General features: G+C 38.3%; 1 protein-coding gene across 1 annotated transcript in view; it reads right to left on the reverse strand.

Moving 5' to 3' along the window:
* ANO2 (anoctamin 2) overlaps positions 1–25,992 on the reverse strand; it is a 506,846-nt gene that overhangs the window by 59,450 nt on the left and 421,404 nt on the right. Inside the window, exon 20 of the mRNA XM_078149057.1 lies at positions 9,582–9,727. Coding sequence (XP_078005183.1) covers positions 9,582–9,727 — 146 coding nt within the window. The remainder of the gene's footprint in view (positions 1–9,581; positions 9,728–25,992) is intronic.

A 25,992-nucleotide genomic window follows, 5' to 3' on the forward strand; every position in this document is an offset into this window, starting at 1 on the left:
GATTTCTGTTTTGGACGTGTTGACTCTGAGTCCCCTGTGGGAGAACATCCACAGTTAAGGATGGGATAGGCATGATGATCCAGAAAAGAAGATGGAGGAGATGTCAGGTAAAAGGACTAAGGGAAAGCAGTGTCACAAAAACTCAATAGTGTCAAATATTTCAGAAAGATCAAGAAGGATAAGGATTGAAAAAAAGTCAGGCATTCAGGTAACAAAGAGATCATTGGCAATTTTGGAGAAAGCAGTTTCTGTTGAAAGCAAGCTTGCAGAGTTAAGAAGTGAATGAGAAAAGGAGTGGAAGCAATAAGAGTAGAGAACAAATCATAACTCCCTGAGGTTCAGTTTTCTTATTTATAAATACAATGGAAATAGTATTTTTAGTTATCAGTGCAGTAATCACTGAGCGATTAGGAGGGAAAAACCTTATAAATCTTAATGGGCTACAGAAATGGGTTGCCATGATTATTGGCTGTGGGAATGTTATTTAACGTAACAACAACAACAACAACAATAAACAGAATAGCTAGAATTTATAGAATGCTTTAAGATTTGCAAAACATTTTACATTATTATTTTGTCTACACAACAACCCTGGGAGATTGGTGCAATTATTTTCCCCATTTTACAGATGAGGAAACTGAGGCAGTCAGAGGTTAAGTGACTTGCTCATGGTCAAACACCTAGTAAGGGTGTGAGGCTCAGGTCATCATGATTCCAAATCTAGTATTCTAGCTACTGCTCCAAATGAGACTAATGTTCAGAGAAGTTTAGTAACTTGAACAAGGTCATACATCCTCCCTGTCCCCACATTCGCAATCTATTTTTTTTTTGGTTAGGCAATGGGGTTAAGTGACTTGCCCAGGGTCACACAGCTAGTAAGTGTTATGTGTCTGAGGCCGGATTTGAACTCAGGTCCTCCTGAATCCAGGGTTGGTGCTCTATCCACTGCACCACCTAGCTGCCCCTCCACATTTGCAATCTAGATGTCATTGTGGGCTCTTCACTATCTCTCACCCCACCCCCAATCCTATCTGTTTTTTAAAGCTTATTATTTTCACTCTTTGCAACATCTCTTGAATATATCTCCTTCTTTCCTCTGATACAGCCATCACCCTGGTGCAGACCCTCATCACCTCATGCCTGGACTATTGCAACAGCATACTGGTGGGTCTGCCTGCCTCAAGTTTCCTGCTACTTTAGTCCATCCTCCATTCAGCCACCAATTTCTAATGCACAGGTCTCACCATGTCTTTCTTGTATTGAAAAAACTCCACTGGTTCCCTATTACATCCATGATCAAATATAAAATCCTGTTTGGTGTTCACAGCCCTTCGTAACCTACCGCCTCTACCACTCTGAGCTTTCCAGTCTTCTTACACTCTATACCCCTGCCCCCATGTACTCTTTGATCCAGTGACGCTGGTGTCTTTGCCATTCCATGAACAAATCACTCTATTTCTCTGTTCCAGGAATTCTCTTTGACTGTCCCCTACATTTGGAAGCCTCTCTCCTCTCCATCTCTTGACTTCCTTGACTTCAAGTCCTAGCTAAAATCTTATCTTCTACAAGAAGCCTTTCCCAACCCTTCCTAATTTTAATGCCTCCCTTCTGCTAATTATTTTCTCTTTATCCTGCATATATCTTGTTTGTATATATTTCTTTGCTTATTGTCTCCCTGCACCTCACCTTAGATTGTGATCTCCTCAAGGGCAAGGACTATCTTTTGCCTTTCTTTGCATCCCCAGCACTTAGCACAGTGACTGGCACATAGTAGGAGCTCAATGAATGCTCACTGACTAATGATAATAATATTCCAAAATAATGATAATAATGATAATGATAATAACAATAGTCCTTTTAGAGATCACAGGATCGCCAATGTCGAGGATTATAAAGTGAGACTTCTTGATGCCAACCAGAGTCAAAATCTCTTTGAACATCATACTTTCAAAGTCTCTGCCTTAGTCTGAATGCATCTTGGCAGGAAGCAGATACACTGAGTGATATTTTTCCACAATATTTTGTCAGTTGTAGAGACTTTCTGGAGGCTTGTTGGATAGAAATTGAGAATACCAATTAAAGCAGTCCATCACCACTAATATATGATTTATGTACTTGCTATTTTTTCCCAGAGAGAGGAAATCAATGCACACAAGATCCAAGGGCTTGCTAGCACTTATATTTTCCAAGTAAGCAACATGAATCAGTAATACTTTCTTTTGCAGACAATGGGTCTAAGTTTCACCCTTTATTTGTGCCATCTGTGGCCCTCTTGGACTGGTAATGTTTTTTCATCTAAAGTCCTTTTTTTACTGATATGTCCAAAATGAGACTATAGAACTTCATGGTCATAGAGTGATATGCCTTGGGCAGCACCAATTGTTTTCTGGTACCACGAGTGGTACCAGCAATGATCCAATGTAGTGCCCCATTGAACAGCTCCAACTTCTGCCATCATCTCAATGGGAAAGTGCCTATAAAGACTGGTACATGAGTGCTTTGCTATCATCACTACACTTCTTGGTCCTTCATGCTTGTCGTTCAATCATTCAGTCATGTCTGACTCTTCGTGATCCTATGGACCATAGTAGGCCAGTGTTGTCCACAGGGTTTTCTTGGCAAAGACGTTGGAGTGGTTTGTCATTTTCTTCTCTGGTGGATTAAGGCAAATAGAGGTTAAATGACTTGCCTAGGGTCACATAGTTAGTGTCTGAAGCCAGATTTAAATTCAGGTCTTTGTGACTCCTGGCCCAGTGCTCTATCCACTGAGCCACAATTTGTCTTTATTACTTCACGTAGCTCTTCTTTAATCACCTCCTCTCTTGGCCAGTCATCCAAAGAAGGCTGAAACAAAGGTTGGTTCAATGGCATGATGCTACTGGTGTAAGTCTGGAGTTGCATATAGTATTCACTCTTTTTTTTCCCTTTTGACTAGGCAATAGGGTTAAGTGATTTGCCTGGGTTCACACAGCTAGTAAGTATTAAGTGCCTAAGGCAGGATTTGAACTCAGGTCCTCCTGACTCCAGGGCTAGTGCTCTATCTACTGAACCACCTATCTGCCCAGTTCACTCCTTCCTTAGGCATTACCACAGCTTTGGTGTCTCTTTGTGGTCTTCTGAACAGTGCATCTGCATCCTAAACATTAGTATTTTCTGAATGGTAGTTAATGTGCCACGAATAGCTAATGCTACCACCAATTCATCATCCAGATTGAGACTTATCAAAATATGGCAGTGGATTGTTGTCAGCCCACATTTGTAATCTTGCTCCATACACAGTCTCAGTGGCAGCCTATTTCAAAGACAAAGACTCTGGCTTATGGATGGAGTATACTGCATGCTGCTCAAACTTATGCTGGCAAATGCAACTGGTTTCATGTGACCATCACTCTTTTGGACAGGACTGCTTGCAGGGCCTCCAAGCTGATATCTACATGCATGACAAATGTCTTGTAAGAGTCAGCATAGGCTAGGAGCAGCACATGTGTAAGGCAGCTGACCAAGACATTAAAAGCTTATTCACATCTGTCTGTCCAATGGTCCTCAAAGTGCTCTGTTGCTTTTGGAGGGGGGAAAACCTTTTGTGTTTTTTGTCTTTCTGCTTCTTTGCCTCTTCATTCATACATGCTTGAGTGAGGTCATTCAGTGGTTTAGCATAGCAGCATAGATTTTAACACATTTTTGGTAGTATCTACTAAATCCAAGAAGTCCTCATATTTTAAAGATTCTTTAACCATAGCCAAGTCAAGAGTGGTTTTATCTTCTCTGGGTCCATGCTCCCAGCCAGTTGTGATACAATGTGAACCACATACTTGATAGAAGTTGGAACTTGTCAAATTAAAGATTCAGATCATTTTCTTTTAGCCAATCAAAAACTTTCATAATATCTCTTTATGTTCTTCCAGGGTCTTCCCCAAAATGATGATGTTATTAAGGTTCACCAACACTTGAAGGTAGTTCATATCTCTCCATCTATTTTCTCTCTTCGTCTTTGGAAGGTGGCTTGTGTTCCTGAGATGCTTTGGGGCATATATTTGAAATGGTAAAACTCAGCTGGAGGGATGAAAGTAGTCTTTTCTTAATTTTCTTTGTGATAGGAATCTGGTAATAGCCACTGCACAAATCCAACCCTTAAAAAAATTGGCCGCCTAACACATAATTGAGGGCATCTTGAACCTTTAGTATGGTGCATGGGTCCACTTTAGTCTTCTTTTTTAAAGTCCAGTAGTCTACATACATACATATCTTATTTTTTGGTACCATCATTATCAGAGACGCATAATAGATAATTGACTCTGAGATGATACCATTCACCAGCATATTCTTGAGATGTTCTCTGAGGTCATCCATCACAGACAAAATGATCTTTCTAGATCTTTCCCCAGATGGTTATGAGTCAGTGAACCAAATTTTGTGATTTGTTCCCTGTGCATTTCCCCACAACCCATTCAAGAACACACCTGCCCTCATTCTGAGTTTCCTCCTTAGCTGCTTCTTCTAATCCTCTGGCACCAAGGAATCTCCAAATGTCTTAGGGTCAGCTTCAGTGGTTGAAGAGATAAGGATGCCTTTGTGACAATCACTGTTACCATTTAACTCTATCCTCCTGCACATCTCCTTACAAGCTGTGTAGATGGCCAAAATTCAGGCATTGAGTCCCAGCTTGTTGTTTGGAGCATTCTGCTACTGTTCAGAATGGATTGGAATTGGTCCCCATTGAAGCTCTCACTCTAATAACACATAAAAAGTCTGACAAACCAGGACCAGAAAGTCCATTACTTTATTGACACTAGCAATATCTTTAGGAAAATTCCAAGATTACTTCAATGTGTCCCAAGTTTGAGTACATTTGGGATATACCAGGCAGTATACTCAGTCCTTCAAAGCCAAAGTCTACAAGAGGATGTATAGGTATTTTTTTTGTGCTTCTCATAAACTGAGTGGTCAGTTGTGCTGAGCAAGAAGGACAACAATGCAATGCACAGTCTTAATTTTCAGTCACCTCTGTGCAAGGTCCTAGGAGTGCAGGAAAAGAGCTACTTGGAATTATTGATAAGAATACTGATAGTGCTGATAGGGAGTGGGGCAACCTCTTTCCTTGACCTTACTTTTCTCTGAAACTAGTCCTGTAGCCACTGACAGCTTCTGAAATACCAAGGTCACATTCTGTTCACAAGTGATTTTAGCTTATCTGCAGCCATTTTCTCCACAGCTGTAACAGAGGTCGAGTCTACCTCCCTGATATTCCCCAGATGATTATGTATGTATCACAATTTCTCATGAATTATATTCCCTTGGTCCAATACTTTTCTCAGGAGATCAGTGTTGTCCCTGAATCTCCATCAAAGCTTTTTTGTAAGCTACCATTTCAATTTTTTTTATCCCTTGAGTAATTGTTCCATCTTATATCATTGGCCTATATTTTCACATGATTTTCTGAACTATTTACATGTGGGATGTCAGGATTCCCATGCCAAGATGACCCCATTCTTTTCACTCCCCCTTTTTTTACTATTAGGAGACACTCTGTTTTCCAGATCCAAGGCCCAGCAAGTAACCCGTGACCCGGGCTTGGCACAACAACAATCTCTTGTGCTCACCTTCTGGATAAACTCAAAACACAGCAAAATCACAGAATTGTTTCACAGTAGCCCACATTCGGACAAACACCTGTAGGAACTTCTTTCTGGTCATGAAGACCTGCTCTGAATCAAACTTGCCTCACTGCTTCTGTTATGCCCTCATTACCACGGCTACAGCTCACTTCCCGTGTCTTTGTCTAGTCACCAGTATATTTATCAAGACTTAGCACCACTGTAGTGGATCTCCTAGGTACCAGAGTAGACCCTGGCACACGTCTCTAGTTTCCCTCCTCCAACAGAATACAGAAGGCTTTTTGCCTATAACTTCTGGGAGCTCTTTGGTCATTTATTTTCAGGGTTTGACAGGGATTTCCCAGTGGCTGTGTTTTGATACACCCCGGGCCTATTTTCCACATCACTTAGAGTATCACAGCTCTTCAGAACTAGGTGAGTTCTGCTTAAAGTCTTGGTTGCTCAACTGTAATCAAGCAACTAGGTAGAATAGTGGATAGAGTGCTGGGCCTGTAGTGAGGAGAACTTGAGTTAAAATTTGGCCTCATATACTTACTAGCTGCATGACCCTGGCCAAGGCACTTAGCCTTGTTTGCCTTAGTTTCCTCTTCTGGAAAATGAGCTGGAGAAGGAAATGGAAAACCACTATAGTGTCTTTGCCAAGAAAACTCCAAATGGGGTCACAAAGAGTTAAACACAACTGAAACAATTGAACAACAATTTAAACAATTTTTTAAAAAAATATTTGAGGCCTGTGTGCACTCACTCCAACTTGACCTAGTCTTTCATCTCAGACATTACTTCTCCTTGTTCTATTAATTTCTATAATTTAGCATTCACACAAAGCACAGTCAAATGGCTTTGTACCTCTGTGATGATATATAGATGCAACCAATGTGAAATATGCATGACATGGCATTTGACTATTCCCCAACTCATTTTTTTAAGATTTTCATAAAGCACTTTTGCCATATAATTTCTGGAATCTTGAAATAAGACCTCCCAAAAGTATAAAAGCATTTGCACTGAGGCTCCCCATAAGTCAGTCCCTCTTTATTATATTAGAGGCCCTCAAACTACATAGTGACACTGACTTCCATGTAATTCAGGTTTCCATGTTTGTCCCCTGAGGGGATATTGCACCTTTTCTGAGAAAGTTCCTAAGTTGAGTTAGATGTGTTTCTCTGCCAAGATTTACTTTGTCCTATGCCTGCCACCAAGTAGAGCTTTTCTGCCTGATCCAGTTGGCCTATCTTCCTTTTTACTTTGAGAAGAGGGAATTGGTTTTGTTCCAACACCGCCTTCTATGAGGTTCCACTGATTTGTCTTCCTGGAACCTAATGAGCCTGTCATTGAGTTGTGTGTCTGATGTGACACTGACAGCAGTCTCAAAGGAGATATCCTGCCTTGGACATCTAGACATAAGTAGAGGCACTCTTTGCCTGATGGAATACAGCCTCACCATCAATAGCATATTTGTTGTCTGTTGCAGCCAGCCAAGAATTTTCCTTAACCTCTTGAACAGATGAGAACCCAAATGTCTTTTCAAGCTTGATCCTCAAGTGCTTTATTTTACTGTCCCCTTTACTCACTAAAATCATTTTTTTATTACAAGCCTCCTCTGCATCACATGAGTGGGGGAAGGGAGTCCCAAAACAATATCCAGTAACTGTACACTATTTGAATGTTTTTTGGTAACTTGTTACATTTCTTCTAACACATCTGTGAGCAGCTAATTTAATTTATGGTCTTCTGGTTGAGTAAAGCCTCATGAGAATTAGTCCTTTTTAGTCCTTCATGTAATTACCAGGTGAAGTATTACAAAAGAGGTTTTTTGAATATTTAGAATGAGGGCATTGCTGGCAAGTAGAGGAACCATAATACAGTGGGAAAAGTGCTAAATGTGGAATCAAAGTGGGTTCACTATCACTATCCATCTATTCCTGGACCAAAAAATAGGCCCTCCCTTTTAACAAACGATCATAGTGAAGCAAAACAAATTTATACATCGGCCTTGTCTGAAAATTAATGTTTCATTGTACATCTCTAGTATATAACTTCCCTGCCCAGAGGTAGGAGGAATCAAGAACGTCTTATCAAGAATTTTCTGGAGTCACAATTAGCCAATCCATTGATCAGGGTTCCAAAGTCTTCCAAAATTGTTTTCCTTTACATTATTGTGGTTATCATATAAATTGTCCATGTTCTGCCCATTTCACTCTGCATCAATTCACACAAGTCTGCTATTTCTCATAAAACAACACTATTCCATTACATTATCATAATTTGCTCAGCCATTTGCCAATTAATAGCCACCTACTTTCTTTTCCAGTTTTTTGTGACAACAAAGTTCTGCTATAAATATTTTTGTGATAGGTAGGTCCTTGACCTCTTTTTCTGATTTCTTTGAATCCTAGTAGTGATATTACATGGTGAAAAGGCACATGAAGTTGAGTATCATTTTTGGTATAGTTCCAAAATATTTTCCAGAATGATCAGGCCAATCATAGTTCCACCCACAATGAATTAGTGTGCCAGTCCTTCCATAGCTCTTTCAACAATTTTCCTTTTCCTTTTATGTCATCTTTGCCAATCTGATGGGCATGAGGTAGAACCTCAGTTATTTTAATTAGCATTTCTCTTATTAGTAATATGAAAATTTTTTTCACATAGATGTTGACAACTTGCTTTCTTTTCAAAACTGTATATGTTCTTTGACTATTTATCTTGTAGGGGATTATACATACACACATCATATATATACAAATTTATATATGTATGCATATATATGTGTATATATATCTATATATCTATATATATACACACACACACACACACACACACACACACACACATTCATACATATATATACATATATGTTAGAATCAGGCATTTATGGGAGAAAGTTGTTATAAAAAATGCTCCCCTGACTAACTGTCTCCCTTCAGATTCTGATTGGATTTTTTTGTCAAAACCTTTTCAACTTTGTCTACTAAAAATTGTCCATTGTGTCTTTTATCATTATCTTTGCTCCTTGCTTGGTGAAAAACTCTTCCCCTATCCATAATTGTACAAACATTCTCCTTCTATTGTCTAATTTGATTGTATATGACCTTTTTATACTTAGGTCATGTATTTATCCAACATAACCCACATATAGTCATGTAGTGGCTACCTGCAGGCCTCCAATATGGGGGGGAAACCCATTGTTGCCCCAGACAGTCCATGATACTTCTCAATATTTCTAAGTATTAGTAAGCTTTTCTTGACATCAAACCAAAATTTGCTTTTTTGCAATTTCTACTAGTTCTGTCTTCAGGGTCAACATAATGGGTCTACTCTGTCTTCTATATGAAGGCCCCTTAATCACTTATCATGTTCCCCAAAAGTCTTCTCTTCTCCATACTAATCACCCCCAGTTCCTTCCTCTGATCCTCATATGACGCAGACTTACATCCTTTCACTATCTTGATTCCCTCCTTTGGAGAGACTCTATCCTATCAGTGTCCTTCCTAAAATGTGGCTCCCAGAATTGAACACAATATTCCCAATGTAATCTGACCAGGGTAGAGTACAGCACAATCATTTCTTCAATCCTGAAAGTTATATTTCTCAATGAAGCCCAAGATTATATTAATTGTTTTGGCTTTTACATCACACTACTGATCTATAGTAACTTTGAATAAAAATGATCATAGAAAATACGCATGGTAAAGCTACATGAAACCATAGAGCTCATTTGTCCAACTCCCTCATTTTAAATAAAGAAACAAACCAAGATGTGAACGGACTAGTCTATGGTCACACAGTTAGTTGGTAGCAGATCTGGACCTTGATCCAGGTTTTTTACTTGAAGTCCAGGGTTCTTTTTATGAAAATAATGTATGATCCTGAATGAGACTAAATAGATCTGTAAACATAAGTCTAATAAGTTATTTGCCCAGTTCCCACCCACGTTGTACTCATTAGGTGAAGATGAATTCTTACTCATTTCCATATATTCCGGAGTCAATCCAGTATATGGCTCCAAGCTATAGTCCAGGTCCCACTGCTCAGGGTGCTTTAATTCTGAAGAGGCAGTTTCTCCAGGCTCTGTTTCATCCTTCAGCTTTCGGAGTAGTTTCTTGAGTTTTCTGAGAACACAAATGGGCTAGTTACCAAAGGCTACATGTAAGAATAACAACTCATGTTTATATGATATTTTAAGGTCTACAAGTTGGTTTCCTTACAAAAACCCCATAAAAGGAAGGCAGTGCAAGCATTATTATCCCCATTTTGTAGGAGAGGAAATCAAAACTCTGAAGGGGTAAGTGGTAATAAGTACCACAGCCAAACTTTGAACTCTCAGATACTCTTTTGGCTATATCACTTGGGGCAGGGACAGCCATGCCGGGATTTTTATCTTTCCCATTTCACAAAAGAAAAAAATATAACATGGGGGTTTAAGATGATCTTCATCATTGGAGAGATAGAAATGAATCCAAAGTTTGCCTTTCTTTGAAAAAGGAATATAGTGGTTGAGGTCTGTCTTTACCGAGGTAGGGATGCTTACTTGGCACCGCTTCAATTTTTTTTTTACACTTATTCTGTTTTTTTTTCCCCAACTACATGTAAAGATAATTTTCAACATTCATTTTTTATGAGATTTTGAGTTCCAAATTTGTCTCACTCTTCCCCTTCCCCTCCTCCAAGACAGCAAGCAATCTGATATAGATTATACATGTACAAACATGTTAAATATATTTCCACATTAGTCATGTGGAAGAAGAATCAGAATAAAAGGGAAAAACCACGAGAAAGAAAAAAACAAAAAACCCAAAAAAAGTCAAAATAGAATGTTTCTATCTGCATTCAGACTCCATAGTTCTTTCTTTGGATGCGGATAGCATTTTCCATCATAAGTGTTTTGGAATCATCTTGGATCATTGTGTTGCTAAGAGCTAAATCAATCATAGTTGATCATCATACAATGTTGCTGATACCATGTACAATGTTCTCCTGGGTCCGCTCACTTCATTCAGCATCAGTTCATTTAAGTATTTCCAGGTTGTTCTGAAATCCACCTGCTCATCATTTCTTATAGCACAATAGTTTTCCATTACATTCGTATATCACAACTTGTTCAGACATTCCCTAATAGATGGGCATCCCCTCAATTTCTAATTCTTGCTACCACAAAGCTGCTATAAATGTTTTTGCACATGTAGGTCCTTTTCGCTTTTTTAGGATCTCTTTGGGATACAGACCGAGTAGGGGTATTACTGGATCAAAAGATATGCACAGTTTGATAGCCCTTTGGGCATAATTCTAAATTGTTCTCCAGAATGGTTGGAACAGTTCACAACTCTACTAACAATGCATTCTTGTTCCAATTTTCCCACATCTTGCCCAACACTTATCATTTTCCTTTACTGTCATATTAGCCAATCTGATAGGTGTGAGGTGGTGAGTTATTTTAATTGGCATTTCTCTAATCAATAGTAATTTAGAGCATTTTTTCATGTCACTACAGATAGCTTTAATTTCTTCATCTGAAAAACTGCCTGTTTATATCCTTTGACCATTTATCAGTTGGGGAATGACTTGTATACTTATCAATTTGACTTAGTTCTTTAAATATTTGAGAAATGAGGTCTTTATCAGAAACACTGTAAAAATTGTTTCCCAGCTCTCTGCTTTCCTTCTAATCTTGCTTGTATTGGTTTTGTTTGTATAAAAGCTTTTTAATTTAATGTAATCAAAATTATCCATTTTGTATTTTATAATGTTCTCTATCTTTTGTTTTGCCATAAATTCTTCTCTTCTCCATAGATCTGACAAGTAAGCTACTCCTTGCTCTCCTAATTCGCTTATGGTATCACCCTTTATGTCTAAATCATGTATCCATTTGGACCTTATTTTGGTATACAGTACGACATGGTGGTCTATGCCTAGTTTCTGCCATACTATTTTCCAGTTTTCCCAGCACTTTTTGTCTGTCCCAGAAGCTAGAGCCTTTGGTTTTAAGTGCTTCAATTTTAAATGGTGGCCTAATAAAGTTGATGTAATTTCTTCGTATAAAGTCCAAGTATTACATAGAGGGTATTCCTATCCAGATAGGAATTTAACTGGAAGACCTCTGAAGTCTCTCCCAACTCTGAGATTCTGTGACATCCTTATGAAGGTTGTCCTAGCAAAGGCTGGCATTAAATTTAAGACAGATTTCATTCTGCCTTGTGTGAGTGTATACATAAATTGATGGCCCTGGTTTTTTTAACTACCAGCTAGCAATTCACTTTTTCTCCTGCCCACTGCCTACTTCTGTCACTGTCAAGCCATCTGATCTTCAATAGCAGGGTCCACTGATCCATCAGCTAAACAACAAGTATTTATTAAAAGATTATTGTGTCAGACTCTATTTTCTAAGTGCTACACATACAAGACAAAGACGATCCCTACCTTCAAGAAGCCTACATTTAGTGATGGGGCGTGTGTATGGAATAAGTACAAATGCAAACCTAAGCATTAGGTACAGAGTGATCTGAGTCTTATTTAAGTTTTACCTGTTTTAAAAATATCAAAGAACAGATATGAAGGAGCCTAGAAAAAATGATTGATAGGTGACTTGATCACTCATGGAGTTGTGGCAAAATCAATGGAGTCACAGGATGTGGGTTCGAAGCCTGGCTTTGCTATTTACTACATCTGTAATCACAGGCAAATAATTGAACCCCTCAGCACCTCTGCTAACTCATCTGCAAAATGAGGGGCTGGGATTACTTAATTATTGAGATTCCTTTAACCTTTGAATCCTATGATTCTATGGTTCTATGGAGGTTGCTGAACTACTGAAATATGTGTTTGAACCCTAACCTCTGCAAGCCACCTTCTTCCTGCTCCCTGAGCCATAGCCCAGAACTCTGGTCTTAAGAAGGAGAGATTTAAGTTAAACATAAACAAAAACTTTTTGACATGTCAACCTTAACATGTCTAAAAAGGAAACCATTATCTTCTCTCCCAAAAACATCTTTTGCTAATTTTCCTATTATTATCAATAGTACCCCTTTCTTCCCAGTTATCTAGGCTTAAAACCAAACTCCTCAACTCCTTATTCCTTCTCATTCTCTACATCCAATCAGTTACCAGGCCCCCTTCCTACTTTTCTAGTCATCTTATATCTTGCTTTCTTTCATATGCTCTATGAACTGGTGATACTGGCCTTTGTTCTGATACTCACACAAGATTCTGAACATCCCAACTCTGACCATTTTCACTAACTGACCCCATTCCTGGAACCTTCTCCTCATCTCCCTTTCCTGGCTTCCTTCAGATCTTAGCTAATGACCACCTTCTGTAAGAAGCCTTTCCCAGTCTTCCTTAATCTTAGTATCTTCCCTTGGAGATGATCCCCTCGTCCTCCTGTACATAACTTATTTGTACATAGTTGATTTCATGTTGTCTCTTCTATTAGATTGGGAGTTCCTCAAGAGCTAGAACTGGTTTTTGACTTTCTTTGTAACCCCAGTACTAAGCACACTGCTTAGCACATAGTAGGTTCACAATAATAATGATAATTATAATAAGCTTAATAAATGCTTGTTGACTTGACTAATGGGTGTACAATAAAAATGTGTTTAATGATTCAATGAATAAATAAATAACATACCCTTTCCCACCCTGCCACCTCCAGCTCTTTCCAAAAATCTCTTTGGGGGCAGGGAAGAGTGGCTGCCACAAGGAAATTTTTTAAAGCCCGAGTCTTTGCAGAGCAGGAATTAATAGAAGTCCTGTATGTTATATAACATACAGATGGGATGTTTAGAAAACTTCAGATTATGATTCTGACTATATGATATGCTTTCTTATTAAAATGATTTCTTTGATGTTACCCCTTTTTTCTTTTCATTTGTGCTTTCTTGTCCCCTTTTAATCACAAGTTTCAGAAAATTTCCCCTAGAAGGCATGGGACTTTTGATCTTCCATTTCCTCAAGGGGTTGTCCAAATATAGTAGTAATGGCAGCTGTAGCTCAATACTTAAGATGTTTGGGGTACCTGCCATATGAAACAGGAACTCTAAAACTTGGGATTTTGATATCTTGATTTTCAAAAAAGAAGACTGAATAATCCCTCTGATTAGAATTACAGACTTTCACAGTTCAAAGAGTCCAAAAAGGCCATCTAGTCTCCGCCTATATGGGAACAAAAGTTCTTTCTATAACATAGCTGGCAAGTGGTTATCATACCCAGTAGGATTCTCTAAATACTCTGCCTCTATTAATGCGGCTAAGATTTTATTATTTTTTTGGCTGCCATATCACAATGTTAACTCCTACTGAGCTGCAGTACAAAAATATCCAAGATATTCAGCCACACTTCTACCATTGAGTGTTTGTACAATTGATTTTTTAAGCCTAAGTGTAAGACTTCACATTTATTTCTATTGAATTTTATCTTATGAAATTCGGATCAGTGGTCTAGTCTATAAAGAGCTTTACAAATCCTGGTTCTGTTTTCCATTGTGTTTGCTATCCCAGCAATCTCTGTGTCATAAACGACAGGTGAAGTACAGACACAGTGAGTTTAAGGAACATGCTTGAGGTCATAAAGCTAGTAAATGACATGGCTGAGACAGAGTCCAAGTCTCCTGACTTCAAACTGCCTGTATTTTCACATTAATAACTACTTTGGGTTGTAATCTGGGAAATGTTCACACTTCACTTATGACATATCACCTTTCTATCCTCTGTCTTGAGGAATTGCCTAACAGAATGGTCCACTTAAGAAAGCAACTTTTAAAAGTTGTACTCACTGCTTCTTTGAAAAAAAAATCTTGACTCTTCAGAGAAAAGAGTTATACAAAAATGGTATGGGCTGCTTTGTGAGGTAGTAGATTTGAGTTTCAAACAGAGGCCTGTTGACCATCACCAGGATACAATGTAGAAGGGATACCTCTCTATGTGTGAATTGTTCTGCATGACCTCTGAAGTCTCTCCAACTCTGAGATTCTATGAATCTATGGAAGTTCTCCTTTTCAAGTGTCTTCCAGCAAAGGCTGGACTTGAATTTGTAGAAACTTCAAATGTGGGGATTATGTACACAGCATGTATTGAGGCTGCCTACAAGAGGTTTCTGAGGCTTGTCTAGCCATGACGAGGGAAGTTATAAGGGTGACATTACAATCTGTACTCAAAACCCATTGTGCTTCAACCAGATGTTAGAATTACATTAATCAGATGTAGAAACACATGGAAAAGGGGGCAAAAACAATCATCCCAAGCTGTAAATAGCACAAGATTTGGTTCTTTCATTCTGCTTACCATACCCAAAGACTTCTCTAAAAAATTCTGCTGATATATATTAGGCTCTGACCCTGAGCCTAGTGGTCTGAAGCCCATAATGTTTGCAATTATCTGACTGCCTGGACAGCATCTGCTACAGTTGTTTAAGGACATGAAACCAGTGAGGTGCATAAGTGGGATAGTCTATAAGGACAGGACACACTCCCAAGTTTTAGCTATTATTATTATAGCCTCATTAGCTGAAAAGCTGCACTCATAGCACTTAAGACCCCAAGTTTATTGCCTCCCTTTCAATATTTTATTTTTTCCATTCTGAGTTGAAAGTGGCAACCACCATCTTCACAGGCATCTCAAGAACCAGACCCAGGACAGGCATGAAGGCAGCATGGACTAGTGAAGAACTTCCCCAAATGGAGTCTGGGATTTGAAGAGGAGGTAAGGGGAGGAATAGAGGAGGGTAGATGAGATCACTTCTCAATGTCACAAAACCTTTCAGTTTTAAATGGTGACCTGAGAAAGTTAATGCAGCTTTTCAATATCAATCCAGGAGGGCTCTAGTGAAGTGCCCCAGAGCTCTGTCTTTGGACAGAGAGAGAGAGAGAGAGAGAGAGAGAGAGAGAGAGAGAGAGAGAGAGAGAGAGAGAGAGAGATACAGATATAAACACATATATGTATGTACAATATTTTTAATTAATGTATTGGATCAAGGTATTGATTACATGCTTATGGCATTTGTAGATGACAAGAAACTGAGAGTGATACAAACATGTTTTTTCAAGCACACTGACATTTTGAGAAGTTCATTTTTTTCTCTTTTTTGAAAGAAAGTGACATTTGTTCATCTTCATATTTGAAGTGCTGTCCCATTGTTTTGGGGATGGGGTTTGAGGCATTTGGGGTTAAGTGACTTGCCCAGGGTCACACGGTTAGTGTGTGAGGCTAGATTTGAACTCAGGTCATTGCACCAGCCACCCAGCTATCCCATTCCTACTCTTTTTGAAAGACCACTGGAAACACCTCAGTAACCACAGTCATCAATTCTTTCTATCTCTTCCATAAGACTGCTCTGAGAAAAGCAATTGGTAAGCTATAGAGTACTACATAAATTTGAAATATTACTAACTTCTCTGTGCCTCAATCTCCTCATTGTAAAATAAATGATTGTAACCAGATAATCTGTTCCATCTCTTAAGTCTATGAATTTAAATCTAACAATATTGTTATTGCTGAACGTGTGGAATTCTCCAAAGGAATGTCTTAAGGACACATGGATACACAGACAGACAGACACACACACACACACACACACACACACACACACACACACACCTTATTATAATCCTGACTTGCTTTTAATCAAAGGTAATGTAACTCTACTTCTCTACCCATCTCATTTACCAGACTTGGCTCTATATGACTTCTGGCTGATATAGAAAATCAAATCTGCTAAAAGGACAAAGATTTAATACCATAGAGGATATTCAAAAGAATGTGATACAGGCTCTGAAGATAGTTCCAAACACATTTTAGGCAATGCTAATACCTATGGAGCAAATTGACAGCCCCTCGAGATGATTACTTTGAGAGACACCATAGCAGAAAAGAAAGGGTATCACATCTGAAGTCAAGAGTCCTGGGTTCAAAAATGTCTCTAGTACTTAATTGTGGGTCTGACCATGTCATTTCACCTCTATACACTTAAGTTTTCTCATGTCTAAGTGGAGAAAATAATACCCATCCTACCTACCTTATGTGGTTGTTGTGAAGAAAACACTTAAAGAACCTTAAAATGCTACACAAATAGTTGTTATTGCTGCTCACTACTGAGCTGGGTGCATAAGTCTTGGTATGTTTCCTTAGAAATCAGTCTCATATTATTGTCATACATGCATCTCCTCATGAACTTAGTTCCTGTTCATACCTCATGAACTAGATTCAGTCAATAATAAGATTTAGAGCCCAAAGGGACCTTAGAAGTCATCAAATGCAACTCCTCATTTTATAAGGAAACCAAGGAAGAGAGAGGAGGGAAGGGACATGCCCCAAATCACACAGCTAACATATGTGTCAAGGTGAGCTAAAAACCCAGGAGTCAACTCTTGGTCTAATGTTCTTTCTAGTACCCCATGCACACAACAGGGCAATATTGGCACTTCCAAAGGAAGGAGAATAAGAACCCAGAAACCAAGCAGAAGATATTTTCTTTGTCTGATTTCCTATCTTATCTGCCTTTTCCTGCTTGCCCTTTTTCATAAGGAATGAGCTTTGTTTCTTTCAAACTTATTACATGGAACAGGGACATAACACATAAAAGAACACAGCCAGTCTCCTAGCAGGCAAGGCATGTTTCCGAGAACCCAGTCACACATCTGCAAAGAATGCCCAAGCATAAACCCTAGACAGCCACTTTCAGCATGGCTTTTGCATGCATGTAGTGTAGCAGTAGAGGGTAGGGTTGATGGGGAGAAAGTCTGTAAGTACATAAAGAAACATGACCCCAAGCATCATTTTCAAACATGCTGCCCTGACTTCATAAATAGAGTCCACTGAACATAACAACCTGTTCCTGGCAACTTAAGACCATTATTATGAACATCTGCTATTATTTTACTCTATAATATAGAGAAACATTCAAGGCCCACTGAAATGGGCAGGGATACTTGCCCCTTCATTAAATGGCCTTAGACTACTCATTATTTGAGATCTTGTGTCCAGTATTTATGGCTTTTGTCTGCTCCTCTGTTTTCAAGACTGTCAGCACAACTTCTCACTATGCCTAAAACAGGCTCACATCCCCCTTCCAATTTCTTTTATTTTCCATTCAATTCAATAAACACTTAATAAGCATCTACTATGCTCAAGGCCATGTGCCTTCTAATTTGCTATAGGCTTGGCAATCAGATAACATGCACATTAAAATTACATGTAAAATGAGAGTAAACAAGCTGTAAGGATGGGCCTGAGGGGCTCTCTTATGAATAAAATTCATGAGTTTTTGTGAATAAACTTTGTGACATTAATGGTGTCCATCCAGAGACCTTTTTGTTTATTTCCTCCCTAGATTCTAAATGTGTAAGAGATAGATAAATTTGCAAGTTAGCTGAGATCAGGAGTCTCACTCCTCAGTACTTGGCAATTTGATTTCTGACCTCATTACTGAAATGAAACTGCCCCCTCTGAAGTTAAAAAAAAAGTCTGATTACCAAATTGGCTGCATTTTATTTATTCTTTCTCCTTTGTGATCTCTTTGTAACATCTGGTACCAATTGACCACCCTCTTCTTCTAGATATTCTCTCCTCTGAGTTTTTGTGACACTCTTTTCTCTTGGTTCTCTTTCAATCCACCTCGTCATTCCTTCTCAGTCTCATTTTTTAGATCCTTATCATTCATATCCCAGCTCTACCCTGGATTTCCCACTCTCTATTCTATCTCTTGATGGCCTTTTCAGCCCATCATCTTTATGATTTGCAGATCTCTATAGCCAGTACCTGGTCTCTATTCTGATCCCTAGGACCACACCACCAACTGGTTATTTCTAACTCAATGTCCCACAGGAATCTCAGGTTCAACAAATCCAGAACAGAGCAGCTCATCATTTTTCTTCCCAAACCCACCCCTCTTCCAAATTTCCTTTTTTCTATCAGGGCTACTATTATCCTTGCCATCACCCAGCTTAAAAACCTGTGTCATCCTCAAATACTTAGTCTCCCTTTCCACACATATCTGATCAGTTGCTAAATCTTGGTATTTTCTCTACAGCATTTCTTCATATCATCCTTTCTTTCCACTCTAACAATCATCACCCTACTTAAGGCTTCTTATGTCTTGTCTTTCCTTGACTATTACAATAGCCTCCTAATTAATGCAAGTCAGAATCAGGAGCAATGAGTGGAAATGGTAAAGGGGAAAGATGAACTTGGTATCAGGAAAAACATCCTAACAGAACTGTCCAAAAGTAATTGAGTTTTCCAAGTAGAGGCTGAATGACCACTTGTTATATTATAGTACAGTTTATTTGTATCTATGAATTGGACTGAATGGCCACCAAAATCCCTTTGGACTCTGAAATTCTGTGATTCTGAGGTCTTCCTGCCTCAATTCTCTCCCTTCTCTGATACATTTTCCACACAGCTTCCAAAGTATTTGTTCTATCCTTTGTCCTATATGTTCTATCTTTCTCTTACTCAATTAATTTCTGTGGCTCCTTTCTTCTTTGAGCATCAAATGTAAACTTCTGTGGTTGACATTTTAAGCCCTTTTGCAACCTGGCCTCAATCTACCTTTCTAGCCTTATGATGTATTTATGTAAAATACAGTTTAACCAGACTGGCCTACTTAGTATTTCTCATATAGAATACTGTATCTCCCACCACCATCACACCTTTACTTTGGCCGTTTCCCATGTCTGGAATTACCACCTCTTCACTGGTGCCCTTAGGATACTGAGTCTAAGATTCCTAGTTCCTTGCAAGGCTCCAGTATTACCTTCTCCATGAAGCCACCCTGAAATTCCCTTGTATCTATTTTTCTCTAACTATATGAGTATGTGTATACATGTTGTCTCCTCTCTCACTAGATTATAAACTCCTTAAGGGCAGAGATTATCTCCTGTTTGTCTCTATATTACCAGAGCTTACTACCTGGTAGGCACTTAATAAATATTTTTGATTGATTTTTATATAACTACTCTTTTTTGGAGGTGGTCCTAGATCTGCAGCAGGAAATGAAAGAGGTGGTGAACTTAGCTTTAATGATCCGTATGACCCACTAACTTCCAAATCCAACCTTTATAATTGCAATGACCATTGAAGATATTAATCTAAATTGAAGCCTAGAGCATGGCTGATTGGTTTTTACTCCAAGCTCAAAAGTCGTTCTCTTCATCTAATGTTTTGAATCATTATCTGTGTTTTCCTGCTCAGTTAGCAACTGGAACTGGGGTAAGAGAGTTACCTTGTAGTTACAGATGACAGTAACTAGTTTAGATTTATGGAATGGAAAAAGACTCAAAATGTTCAGGCTAGAAGAGACTTTAGTAATAATTTAGTCTAACCCCTTCATTACATAGGTATGGAAATTAAGAATTAAAAAAGATGCAATGACTTTTCAAGTATTAGATGGCAATATAACTCTACTTCTTTTTCAACATTTTACAAAATTACAATTTCTAAAATCTACAAACATACAAACTGTTAGTTAATATTGGCCAATTACAGTAGAAACACAGACAGATCTGGAAGAGACTTCAGAAGCCATTTAATCTAATCCACATTTCATGAGAATCTCCTCCACGTAACATCCCCAGTGGCAATGTAGGAAAGATATACATAGTGGTTACCTCAAAAAATAAGCCCATTTCACTTTGGGGTCTTTCTAGTGGCTAGGTAGTTTTTTCCTTAAATTGATCAAAGATTTGCCTTTCCACAGCTTCAATCTATTGCTCCTATCCCTGCCTTTTGGAGTCAAACAGGAAAGAGATAATCCCTCTTTCCCATGGCAGTGCTTCAAATACTTGAAGATAGCTATTATCCCTCTCATAAAGCTTCCCTAATGCAGGCTAAACCTCCCCACTTCCTTTAACTAATACTAGTTGGCACAGTTTCCATTTCCCTCACCCATCCTGGTCACTCTCCTATGACTTGTCAATGTCCTTCCAAAAATGTGGTGCCCAGATCTAACCACAATACTCCAGATATAGTCTGACCAGGGACTTTCACCTTCCTCAAGCTGGACCTTACACTCAATAGACCCCCAAATCACATTACCTTTTTCTGGCTACACCTCATGCCTGAAACTTTCTTCTCCTCACTATCACCTAGATTTCTTCAAATCTCAGCTCAAGTCCTGCTTTCTACAAGAAGCCTTTCCCAGTCCTCCTTAATCTTAGCGCCTTAATTCTGAGACTACTTTGAGGCTACTATGCCCCAAAAGCGAAATGGGCTATTTTTTTAAGGTAACTGCTATGTGTATACTTCCTATGTGACCACTGGGACTATTATGTAGAGGGGAGTCTTATGAAGATATGGATTAAATCATATGGCTTCTGAGGTCTCTTCCAGATCTGAGAGTCCATGTTTCTATTTAATTAGCCAGTATTGACTAACAGTTGATACGTTTATAGATTTTAGAATTTGTAATTTTGTAATATGTTGAAAAAAAAGTAGAATTATATTACTATTTAATACTTGACAAATCATTTCAAGTTTTTCATTCTTAATTATATTACTATTTAATACTTGACAAATCATTTCAAGTTTTTCATTCTTAATTTCCACACCTACATAATGAAGGGGTTGGACTAAATTATTGTTTTATATATCTTGTTTGTCCCTAGTTGTTTACATATTGTCTCCCCATTAGAATATTAGCTCCTCAAGAGCAGGAACTGTTTTGGTTTTGTTTGTTTGTTTGTTTGTTTTTGTTTTTGGATTTTTTTTTGTTTTTGTGGCTTTTCTTTGTAGCACTTAAAACAGCATCTGGCACATTATAGATGTTTAATAAATGCTAATTAACTGACTAGCTGCTAACATAAAACTTGTTGTCTATTACAATTCCAGTTTTTTTGCTAGACAAACTACTAACTAGCTATGACTCCCTCCCTGCTGTATCCATCTTGTACTTAAGAAATTCAGTTCTTTAATACAAGTATTTCTACATTATATTTAATTTTATTTGATTGGGAGCACCTTTCCAGCTTGTTGAAATATTTCTGAGTCCTGTCTTTTAGTAGATTACACTTAGTAAACATAAAATAAATGCTTATTGGCTGGCTGACTCTTTCAACCCATAGGTTAATAATCTCTGCAATGTTAGTTTCGAAGTTTACAGAACCATTGAGCACCTAGTCTAATTAATACCTTAGTGGGAATCCCTTCTAAAAACATCCTTAACAAGGGATCATGCAAGTTCTACCCGAAAATCTCTAACAATGCACACATTGCCAACTGATCATGACTGCACATTTTTTTTTGATGTTTGTTCACATCAGGAATTGTCTATCTCAGATTTCAGATTCTAAAGGATGGAGACCATCTGTTAGACTTGCTTTGTTTAATCATGGTCAGACAATTTCTGTCTATCAGGCAGGGGAATTTTCTGTGACACTAGGCGAATTGGGCAGATATTTTTGGCATTGGTGATTTTCTGAATGAGATCATTTAAATCCAGAAGAGGTGACAAGGATGATGAGGAAATGGAAAGCTCTACCATATGAAGATCAGAGGATCAGAGATTTAAGGTTAAAAGGGGATACTGGGAGCCTGATAGTCTAACCACTTACAAATGAAGAAATTAAGGTCCAAAGAGATTAATTGACTTTTCAAGAACATAAATGTAACAAGTATCAGGCCTGGTATTTAAATCCAGGTCTTCTGACTCCAAATCTGGTGCTTTTCTTTCCCCTGTACAATGAAGAAAATGAGGATATTTAGAATAGCTAGAAAAGAGAAGATAGCTTAGGGAGGATATTAATGCTGTCCTCAAGCACTAAAATAGGAAAGATGGATTAGACCTCTGCTTTTAGTAAGAATATTTAGATATTTAGGAAATGGGAAAAGGCAGACTTTTGGTTTGATGTAGAAAAAAACCTTTCAACTGATTGGTGCTGTCCAAAAGTGAAATGGGCTACTTCAAGAGCTAATCTCATCATGAAAGGTGTCACAGTGGTTGACTGCTTGTGGATAGAGGTAGAATGGTTCAGTGAGAAAAAGCATGGCTTTGGAATCAGAGGACTCATGTTCAAATCCCATATTCGACATGGACAATATCTATGACCTTGGGCAGGTCACAACCTTTCCAGATTTCAGTTTTATCATCTGTTAAATTATGGGGTTGGGCTAGATGGCCTCCAAAATTTCTTCTGACTCGAAATTTACAGCATGATCCTAGTAAAGATTCCTTTTTGGATATGGGACAGATTTGAGAGGACAGAGGTGTCAAAATCACATTCTACAGGCTGCAAAACAACCAGAACCAGATTTTAAAATGCAATTAGGAAATATTCAACAAAATGAATAAAAACACAATGCAACATTTATCATTCATTTATTTCAGTGGTATCTGACTCTTTGTGACCCCATTTGAGGTTTTCTTGACAAAGATACAGGAACGGTTTGCCATGTTCTTTTCCATCTCATTTTACAGATGAGGAAACTGAAGCAAACAGGATTAAGTGACTTGCCCAAGCTCACACAGCTAATAAGTATCTGAGGCCAGATTTGAACTCAAAAGATGAGTCTTCCTGACTCCAGACATGGCACTCTACGCACTATGATGCCACCTAGTTGGTTGATTGCTGTCCATTGTTCTCAAAGACCACCAAAATGACACCATTTATGCTAGAGTGAAGTTTCAATATGTCCAACCTTGGCTAATTAGTGTAATACAAGCTCAGAATGTTCTACCATAGGCTGGGCACAAATAATCCATGTGAACATTTGGGGTAGATTCTCTAAATTTATGCATCTTGCTTTTTTGTTTCTTTGGTTTTGATCTATTTCAATTCTCCTTTGCTTATAGAGCACAGCACCTTCCCTGATGTGGGCACACACCATGCTGAGCAGTCCTGTGCCATTATCTCCCATGTCACAAAATTAATCCCAAAGTTCTTAAAAGAGACCTTGAGAGTGTCCTTGTATCACTTCTTCTGACCACCATGTGAACACTTGACCTGTGTGAGTTCTCCATAAAATAGTCTTTTTGGCAAATACATGTTTTACATTTGAACAACATGGCCAGCCCATCAGAGTTATGCTCTCTGAAGCAGAATTTGAATGGGCAATTTAACCATTGTGCTGACTTCATTTTTGTATACCTGTGAAACCTGGACAGTATACCATGCCATGCCAGGAAACTGAATCGCTTCCATTTGAATTGTCTTAGGAACATTCTGAAGATCACCTGGCAAGATAAGATACCAGCCACTGCCACCTAGCAGTCCTACAATGGAACATTGCTGATATTAATTTGTCGTTTCTAAGTCAATATGTAACCCACAGGGATCCATTTCTATCTGAATTTGACACCACTGTAATAGAGGACCTCCAAGATCCTTTCCATCTCTATGATTCTGTAACTCTGTGGAGCAAGGCAATGATCAGTAGAAGCAGAGCTCAGTACCCAACCAGTAACTCTCCTCTAGTCTGGAAAGAGCAGGAGATTTGCATAAATCATCAGGAAAAGCCCCAATGTCCTTGCTAAAATACCTGTTTTCCCACAATAGAGTAGTCAACAACTGCTTTTAGTTGTTATTGTTGATGATGATGATGATGATGATGATGATGATAAGAATGACAACACTTTGCTTTGGAGACTAAGAAGAACGTTCTTCTCTTTGGTTCTTTTCTGAGCATGGGAGAGGGATTTAATTTCTTGAAAGGGAGAGGGGTGTTCCATCACAATCATATACCACAAATTGTTCAGCCATTCCTTAATTGATGGGCATCCCTGCAATTTTCAGTTCTTTGCACCACAAAGAGAGCTGCTATAAACATTTTAGAACATATCATCTTTGGAAACAGACCTAGCAGTGGTATTGCTGAGTCAAAGACTATAGGCTTGCAATGAAATACTACTGTGCTATAAGAAATGATGAACTCACTGATCTAGAAAAACAAGGAAAGACTTTAATGAAATAATGAAGAGTAAAGTGAGCAGAACCAAGAGAACATTGTATATAAGAGCAATACTGTTTTAAGAATGTTTAGTGAATAAGTCATTTTGACTGTTATAAACACCCAAACTATTAAAGACATGCATCCAGAAAAAGAAGTGATAAATAGAAGTATATATAATTTTACATATATATATATATATATAAATACATGTGTATATATGTATATGTGTGTATGTATATATATGCACATATATATGTATATTTGTATCTAATGGTAGCCATCTTCAGAGCAGGGGGGAAGGGAAGAAAAAAAGAAATTTACATGATAACTCTATTATATATTTAAAAGGAATAGCAAGTTGTATATACTAGATTTTCAGTTTCGTGTGCAATCATCTTTTTTGTTATACATGTTATGGAAATGCTTGTTTTCTTCCATAAATTTTTTTAAAATTAAAAGAGAAAGAAAAAAATAAGGGGAGTAGAGTGTTGATTAGGGAAAGCTTCCTCAAGAAGCTCACCTAAATTGCACATGAGAGCTGTAATTGGTTTCTGGGGGACACTGCAGAGATTCTTCTCCTATTCAACACCTTTCAGAATGCTACAGTCTAGAGTAGCTCAAGTGTAACTCTATGTGGAGATAAGAGGGTGAAGTGGGGATTCAGTTGATCCTCTTTGCACCCTTAGGAGTATCTTCATTATACACAGATCTGGTCATGTCAGTACTATCTCCTGAGCCTTTCACTGATTCTTATTGCATACATATAACCTTATTACCTGTCTAGAGGGCAGAGCGTTCAATAGGATACTGGATCTGTTCTGCCCTTAATTTGTAACATTTTAAATAACTCTCCTTCTCCTGCTCTGCCTCCTCCTCTTCTTCATGCAACTGGTGAGCCTAGGTTAATTTCAGAAAATGGCCTCAATCAGACTATACCTCTGGGGTCACATCTGAATCTTTCACATGTGACCTGTGGCTCCTACAGACCTCTTATTTCTGTATCAGAATATTCTAATACACTAGACTCTGTGAGGCCTTCAGCAGTCATGTGGCTGTGTTGGTTAATGGTGATTGCAAACATGGCCCCGGAATCACATCACATTGTACCATTGAAATAATAGCGAATTAGAGAAACGTTTTCTTCTGGCTCATCTCTGTATATTTTGTTGCAGTTTTAGCTTACGTTCCCTTAAGATGAATTGCAATTGCTCTCTATCCCCTTGGTCATAACCCTTGAACACTGTGACTAAGTCACTATTTCAATCTTCCCATCTCTCTAAAGCACTTCATCCTTAACAGGTGCCTAGAATCTAACTTCTATAGGAAACTGATATTTCTGGAGAAAAAATTCCTTGCCTCCTTAATTCAAAACAATTGCCAAAATGCACTAGACTTGGGCATGAAATATTCCAGAAATGCTACACCATTTAAACGGCTCCATTTTTTCCCTTCATTTAAATGTTAGCAAGTTCAATAAGACATGAAAAGATGGTGGCATGACATA

The sequence above is a fragment of the Phascolarctos cinereus genome, unplaced genomic scaffold (genome assembly GCF_003287225.1).
Source record: "Phascolarctos cinereus isolate Bilbo 61053 unplaced genomic scaffold, phaCin_HiC Scaffold_1;HRSCAF=81, whole genome shotgun sequence".
NCBI classification, from domain to species: Eukaryota; Metazoa; Chordata; class Mammalia; order Diprotodontia; family Phascolarctidae; genus Phascolarctos; species Phascolarctos cinereus.